The sequence below is a fragment of the Meriones unguiculatus genome, chromosome 8 (assembly GCF_030254825.1).
Source record: "Meriones unguiculatus strain TT.TT164.6M chromosome 8, Bangor_MerUng_6.1, whole genome shotgun sequence".
In the NCBI taxonomy this organism is placed as follows: Eukaryota; Metazoa; Chordata; class Mammalia; order Rodentia; family Muridae; genus Meriones; species Meriones unguiculatus.
Genome location: NC_083356.1, coordinates 72,773,476 through 72,781,236, shown reverse-complemented (window position 1 = coordinate 72,781,236; position 7,761 = coordinate 72,773,476). Strand labels below are relative to the sequence as shown.

At 48.1% G+C, this 7,761-nt stretch overlaps 1 protein-coding gene across 1 annotated transcript in view; it reads left to right on the top strand.

Annotated features, from left to right (window-relative positions):
• The first annotated feature begins 10 nt into the window (after nucleotides 1-10).
• The window catches only part of Kyat1 (kynurenine aminotransferase 1), a 47,839-nt gene continuing 40,088 nt past the window's right edge, over nucleotides 11-7,761 (top strand). The window contains exon 1 of the mRNA XM_021648386.2: nucleotides 11-89. Within this exon, the coding sequence (XP_021504061.1) occupies nucleotides 48-89 (42 nt within the window). The 5' untranslated portion in view covers nucleotides 11-47. The remainder of the gene's footprint in view (nucleotides 90-7,761) is intronic.

Genomic DNA, 7,761 nt, shown 5'->3' with positions numbered 1-7,761 from the left:
CGACCTTCAGTCCCCTTAAAGGTACAGGGATCCCTACAACCTGAGAGATGCGTTACTATGGGAAGAGCGGCGGAGAGACCCAAAACGACGTAAGTAGCCGCTCACCTCCGCTGTTCGGGTTCTGATAGCGGTTGGGCCAGAGTCCTCCTGCCCTTGGTGCTGCTTGTTAACTGAGTAGCTGCCTAAAAAATGCAGGTGCCCGCAAAAGTAACTGCCCTGCTGCTAGCGGACGTGCGCTCGCTGCTTTTGCACACACATCCCGCTTGCGACGGTCCGTGAAAAGCAGTATAATTCCGACTGTATAATTTAACTGAATGGCTCTGCCGCCGCAGCAGCAATAAATCTAATTCAGCCGAATTAAAAAATAAAAGTTAGGTTTATTTGGGGGTTAGTGGCTCCTGGGAGAGTTTACCGTCTCACTGTAGGAGTTCCCCGAAGTCGCGAGGCAGGACTGGGTTAGGAAGTTTTTGTGGGAGAGGGGAGGGAGGCAGTGATGAGATTGATAGGGTATTGGAGTATTGCCTGAATTTAGTGGCAGGTGTGTCCTGAGTCCGCTTTGTCCAGTGTCTTTGATCGCGGGCTTTTGTAAGTTGGGGCTCCTGGTGGGAATCTCTTTTCCAAATTCGTGGGCTTCTGACAAGGGCCGGCTTCTGGCTGGAGAAGATGGGTGGGATTCTTTGTCACGAAATCTCTAGCCTGGTATTCCAACCTCCCCTCTGAGTCGGGACATCGTAGGGAGGGGATGTCGGGAGTAGGCAGGGTTGTGGGCACAGAGACAGTTGTTGAGTGGCCACTCTGGAAACCCCGCAGCTGAGTTCCTGCAAGAAGAAGAAGCAAGGTGCTAGGAGAGAAAATAGATTATTATTACCATCGGCCCTATTAACAGGGATAGCCATGGTAAGGGTGAAGACTGTCAGGAAGAGGGAAACGGGGATGTGCCCTGGTTGTATTGCCGAAGTTCTTCAGACAACATGTGAAGAGACTCAATATTCGCTTTCACCAGGCCAGATTCCTTGATATAGTAACAACACCCCTCCCACAAGAACACACAGGTGCCTCCCTTGTCTGCCATGAGGAGGTCTAATGCTCTCTGGTTCTGCATGACCAACTGGGCCACCGAAGTGATTTGATGCTGGAGGGAGGCCAATGACATTGCTGAGTTACCAATGATCCTTTGGAGGTTGTCCGACACCCATTTGATTCCAACTGCCGAGTATACCATGGTGCCTGCGCTTAAGCCAGTTGGCTCTTGTTGAGGTAAACGTAGCAATACCTGTCAGTGCCGCAATTGGGAACCTCCTGGCATATCAGGGCAAAGGGTGCTTGAGGCTAGAAGTCAGTAGGAAAAGAGAGCGAGGCCATATCTGGCACCAGCATCACCAGGGTCCATAGAGGGGAGGAGCCACCGGGGACAATTTCTCTCATATAGAGCCATTGTACCAAAAGAACTCCCCACCACGTGGGGTGTCCAGGAAGATAATGAGGCTGTATTAGTACTACTGTGAAGAGAGGAGGTCCAGAGTGGCAAAAAGGGAATTGAAAGCCCCAAAAGAAGGGTAGTAGTCCTTGGGTGGGGGTCAACCCTTGGTCTCATGAACTGACCTAGGCAAGGGCACTGCCATCAGAGGAGGGTAACCCAGAGAAAGACGTTGTTAAGGTTGAAGGCTTTAGTGAAGTTAAGCAGGGTTGCTCCCTCCTGGATGAGGCCCAGCCAGGAGAAAGGTTTTGTTTTGTTGTTGTTGTTTTTTGTTTGTTTGTTTTTTTAAGTTTTCACATGAAATTGTTGAGGAGTCTCACAGGTGTAATTAAAGGGACTCCTCCTGTTGCTGTATGGCTTTGGTGAGGAGGGCAGAGGGCAGGGTCTAGATGTAGGCTCAACAGATTTCTATTTGTTCACATGGGTATGAAGACAGTTCACTTTTATAGACTGCCTAGTACCCCGGAGCCCACCAATCATTCCAAGGATCTAGGGTATTAATGTAGTGTTGCCCATCAGTGACAAGTAGCCATCCAGTGTTTTAGCCATCCTTGCTGGATGACCTTGAAAATGAAGGCTGGACTGTTGGCCTTCCTGGTAATCGAAAGGAAGGGAATCCTGGAACTCAGAAGCCCAGGAACCACATAACTCTGAGGGGAGAAGGTATCCCCAATGAGAGTGTTACAGCTCTGAGGAAAGGTATCTAAGGACTCAGGAGCCCAGGAACCACATAGCTCTGAGGTGGGATAGTATCCCAGCAGAAGGGCATCTGGAGGCATGGGAGCCCAAGAGCCACAGAACTCTAAGGTGGGACGCAATCCCAATGGAAGGGCATCCTGAGGCAGGGAAGCCCAGGAACCACACCGCTCTAAAAGGAGGCCCAGCAGAGCTGTTGCAGCTCCCAGGGAAGGATATCCCGAGCTGAGTTCAGGAGCTCAGGAGCCTCAGGCCTGCTCCACTTCTTCTCTTCGTTGCTTTTTTTCTCCTTTGCTTCTTCTGATGAGAGAGTCACACCAGGCAGTAAATGTCTTAAGAGATTTATTGGAGGGACAAATCCAGGCGAAGAGGGATGAATCCAGGAGAGGCTGCTTCTGTTCCCAGGAGAAGGCAGCAGGGAACTGGTTAGACACAGCCTTTATATAGGATTTCTAAGGGAGCTGGGCTTTCTATGGCTGGGATTTCCAGAATGAGGATTGGTGGGATTTCAAATTCTGAGTTTAAGGAGTTCAGGGATTGGTGGGGTTTTGTCCAGATTTTTCACCTCAAATTAGCATAATCTGGGATGGGTCCTACTGAGAGTTTGGAGATTGCCGTTGTAAATTACAGAGGCTGGAAATGCAGTTATGACAGAGAGGTCTGGGGAAGGCCCCAGGCTGCTGGAGCTCCTCAGGCTGGGGCCTGGCCACTTTTATGCCTTAAGGGTTTACAAAGTTTACGAAGTTTGCTAGGAGAGTCCACCATTGGGAAGCCCCTCCCTGCAGCCTGAATGGCTGACAGAGACTGGAGAGGAGGTGCTATCTTACTCAGTGGCTCCCATGATGGTGGTAGGCTGAGGCAGGAAAGGTGTAGGCTCCTCAGGGGGCTGTTGCTGATCTTGACAGCTCCTGTTTTAAGATGGCTGCTTTAGGGACAGCTGTGGGAGGGGGTAGCGGGCCTCTTTGATAGATTGATCGGTGGCAGTGGCAGGAACACATGGATGATTGTCTGTTTGGATGATGTGCCAAACTGAGGAATAATATGTTCAAGGAGCATCTGGGCCACTGCGTCTGCTGGAGGGATCAGATTGGAATAGAAATTGGAATAGAGCCTTGAGGCCGACGATAGTCTCTGGTGAATGTTAGAGTGGTGGAAGGTGTCTGTTTTGAGAATAAGGTGGTCATTTAAGTAAAGCCATTCATCTTTTGCCTGTGTGGCTCTTTTGTCAAGGATTTTGCTTTCGTTTCCTCTGGCTGGTATTGAGGTTTGTTGGAGGATGCCAGATACTAGGCCACTGAGTCAGCCCTGGCTTTACCCAGGCCACTGGATCCATGGAGGTTTGGTCTCCCCTGCAGTGAATTATGGCCTCTGCTGGGAATTAGAGGGCTTCCAAGAGCCTGACTATAAGGGGACCATTGACAAGAGAAGTGCCCTTGGTGGTATGGAAACACCTTTCCTTCCACAGGACAGAATGGGTCTGAGCTATAAGAAAGGCATAGTTTGAATCAGTGTAGATTTTAGCTTGTTGTCCTTTGGCAATATGGAGTACCCTGGTTAGAGCATTTAGTTCAACCTTTTGTGAAGAGGTTCCCACTGGGGGACAGTTTGCCTCAATTACTTCAGCTAAGGTATCCACCGCATATGCCGCCTGATGGCTTCCTGAGTTATCTATAAAGGAACTTCCGTCCATGAAAAGGGTGAGTTGTGGTTTTGTGAGAGGTCGGTCTAGGCGGCCGGGTTGGGTTGAACATAGGCCCCCACAGCCTCTAGGCAGCAGCAGGAAGGGGCTTTGGAGGAAGATGAAAGCAGAAGAAAGGTTGCTGGGTTAGGGCAGGGCTAGCAGCCAAGGTGTTGGAGGACCAACATGTTTAAGGTCCCAGTCCACCATGTCTGGACAGCTCTCCGAGCTAAGCACAAATGGAGGACTCCCTTCCCCCAGCAGGGCCTCCTACACCTGACTTTGACTGGAAGATGTCTCTGTGTGTGATGCTTGACCTTATCTGGAGTATGACCTTTGACACAGTTCCCTGCAAATGCCCTCCCCCTGCTGCCCATAGGATAATTAGGTATTGTGCTCCAGTCCATATGATAGGAACATGCTGCCAAATGCAAATAAAACACACGTGAGCACCTATTATGTGATGTCCTGGCTACTGTCCCTGTCCTAACTTTTTTTCGAATAAAGTTAATAAAGTTGAACTGTCTCACTGAAGCTGTTCCCAGAAATCATTCCATCATCCTCCTGGGCTATCCAAACCCTGCTTGCTGCTTCTACTCCCCTTGCCTTCTTGGGCCAGTGGCCAATGACCCTAAGGAAGAAGAGACCTATACCAAGGTAACCAAGAAGTTTTCTAGAAATAACAGTTAAGAGGTCAGGACCTGTGAGGGACCTAGGAGGGAGAGAGAGAAAGAAGTGGCTCAGAGGATCTGAGAGGTGGTGTGTGTATTACTGGTATACAGTAATAGACTAGAATAAGGTGATCTTGAAGGCCTCTCGGGTGAGTTCGGCTGCTACTGCTAGGGTCCACAGACATGGTTACCACCACACACAGTAGGGTCCAATTGTTTAGACAGAAAAGCAACAGCTTGATGGGGGGACCCAATGGGTTGGGCCAGGACCCCAGTTGCTACCCCATGCCTCTCATCAGTAAAGAGGGATTAGAGCTGAGTGAAATCTGGAAGGGCAAAGGCTAGGACTATTGGGTGTCCCAGAGTAGGGAAAAATGGTAAGGAACTACAGCTATCTTGAGTGAGAGGCCCATGGGGGAGTCTCCTTTGCTGACTAGTATAGTAGCTTAGCCATGATAGCAATGTCTAAAAACCCCACCAGGCCCCAAAATGAAAGAATTTGATCTGGTGTTGGTAACTTAAGGTCCCTCAGGGTCTGCTCCTGGTTGAAAGTGAGAACAAAGATGAAATATGAGTCAGGGTGTAAAGGAACTGTGAAGAAAGCATCCTTTATGTTCAGGACATTAAAGTGGGAAGTATTGGGGGAATGAGAGAGAAGAGGGCATAGGTGTTAGTGATGACAGGGTATATCAGAACAACTGCCTTGTTGATGAGGACCTGGACTAAATGATAGGCTCCAAAGGGCTTGCATGCTGGAAGAATGGGGGAGTCACAGGGAGAATTGCTGGGGATCCAAAGGCCCTGAGATAGAAATCAGTGATGATGGGCTTGAGACCCCAGCAATGAGTCCCTGAGTTAGGAAATGGAGTAGGGAAGGGAAAGAGGAGGGGAAGGGTCCTTTAAGTGAACCATGACTGGTTGGTGGTGGGTAGCAATTATCAGGGTAGAGATGTCCCAGACCCAGGGATCAATGGGTTCTGGAAGAGTTGGGGTTTGGGAGGCAACTAAGGGAAGAAGTAAATGAGTGTCTGCAGAGGGGCTGGGAAAGAAGGAGAGGATGGCCCAAAACAGGTGAGGATGTGGCAGCCAAGTGAAGGCACTGGACTGACAGACATGAACAGGAAAAGTATGAGAAAAACTGTTCAGTGAGGATACACGGCAAAGATAAAATCCTAGGTGGAAAAGGACCTAAGTGGTCCCATCCACCCCTGTGACAGAGACAGATGAAGGGATTGTAAGGTCCAAGTGTGAGGTGAGGACTGGAGGGATAGCCCCTGTGTCCACTAGGAAGGTGGTGGACGTATTCACTACCTAGAGCATCACGGTAGGGATAATGGGGGTCTCAAGGTTGGGCACCATCAGTTCTCCACCAAACTGAGAAGCTCAAGGGCCTGAGGAGTTTAAAACACTGATGGTGAGGCTGAGCTGTTGATGCTAGTTTTTAAACTATTTTATTTAAGGCATTTCCTCCTCTTCCTCTCTTCTGCCAAGCCCTTAATTCTAGGTGAGAGAGAAGGTAAGTGGAGAGAGGGGCTGTAAACCAGTTTACTTTTCCACCTGTTTAGGGTGGTTGGGTTCTTTTGGGTCATTACCAATCTCCATCAACTACAAATACAGCAAAAAGTCTCCTTTGTCTGTTTCCTTCAAACACTGTGCCACAAAGTCGTGTCTCTCTGAGTTGCTACACTGCATCTCTGGTCTCTCCAAAAGGCTACCCTTTCTCTTCCTGGGCTCTTGTACTTATCCCCATCAGAGTCCTAGACCACATCCTTTTCTGTGCCACAAGAGGCAGGCTGTTACCAGCTGGCAAAGAACACACACCGAATGAGGCAGTTACCAGCTATGGACAAACTAAAGCCCAAAAGAAAATCCCACTCTTGGAAAAAAACAAAACATAACTACGTTTATAAATTTTTTTATTTACTTCATGTTTATGAGTACTCTATCTGCATGTATGCATGCATGCATGCCAAAAGAGCGCATCAGTATAGATGATTGTGAGCCACTATATGGTTGCTGGGAGTTGAACTCAGGACCTCTGGAAGAACAGACAGCACTCTTAACCTCTGAGCCATCTCTCCAGCCCCCCATAACTAAGTTTTAAAAAAATCAAAACTTCCATTACACTGGGTTTCTGTGGCATGGCACAGGGGTCAAGCTCCCATTGTGCCCTCCAATTTCCACCGGCCAGCTTCCTGGAAGAAAGGGCACAGCTTCATTGATGGGCCAGTGTTGTTAGTAATAAACAGTGTTGGACTAAATAATGTTTATTATTAGCCCTATAATTATTATGGTGGTATTATCTTACCCACTATAACAATCAATAGCACCTGTTAGATTTTACAAATGCCTAAAAACACCTTGGACTGGGCAGATAATTCCACCTATGCTATCTCAGTAACTTCCCCATCCATCTCCCAGCCCTCATCCAATACCATTAGCCTTAACCATTCCTATCTGGGCTACCTTCCATCTTATAAATACTTGCTTATATTTTTCATCTGGGTGTTTCTCTCCATGCCATTCTCGGAGTCCTTTCTCCCAGCCCACATGGTTCCTTCCATGCTAACCCACTGTAGCATCCTTTCTCCTCTCTTCCTATTTCTCCTTCCCATGATTCTCCTGTCCCCAAAGCCCAGGAACTTTAGTCACATCTACCTCCTTTTGCCCTGCCCTGGTACAGGCCTTTTATTTTTTTTAACTGATCAGGAATAATGTCTTAGGCAGGTTTATACAACAAGGATAGGGCAGTAACCAGATCTTGAGGGCCAGTAATTAGCATCAAAATACAAACATCAAACCAACCCCCAACCAGCAGAGATTAGGACAGACGCAGTACCAGTGGCCTTCCTGGCCACACCAAAAGCAGGTTCCAGGTGGAACTGCCTTTTCCCCTTTCCTTTTTGTGGGGACATTCTTGGCCTTAAGGCCACCATCAGGGCTTGGGTATGGTGGGTAAGGTTCTGTAGCACCTGTCAGACTGTTATACAAAAAATCCCTGTCTTGAAACCCCCCAAAAAAATTAGCATCAGAAAATGAAAAGATATAAGATATACCAATTATGATTACTATCATTCTGATATTTTGTATTTTATTGGTTTGTTTTGGTTTTTTGAGACACAGTTTCTCTGTGTTCTCAGACTTGGCCTTGAACTTACAGCTGTCTGCCTGCCTCTGCCTCCCTGAATGATGGGATTAAAGGTATGTGCCACCATGCCCAGCCCATATTTTATTCTTAT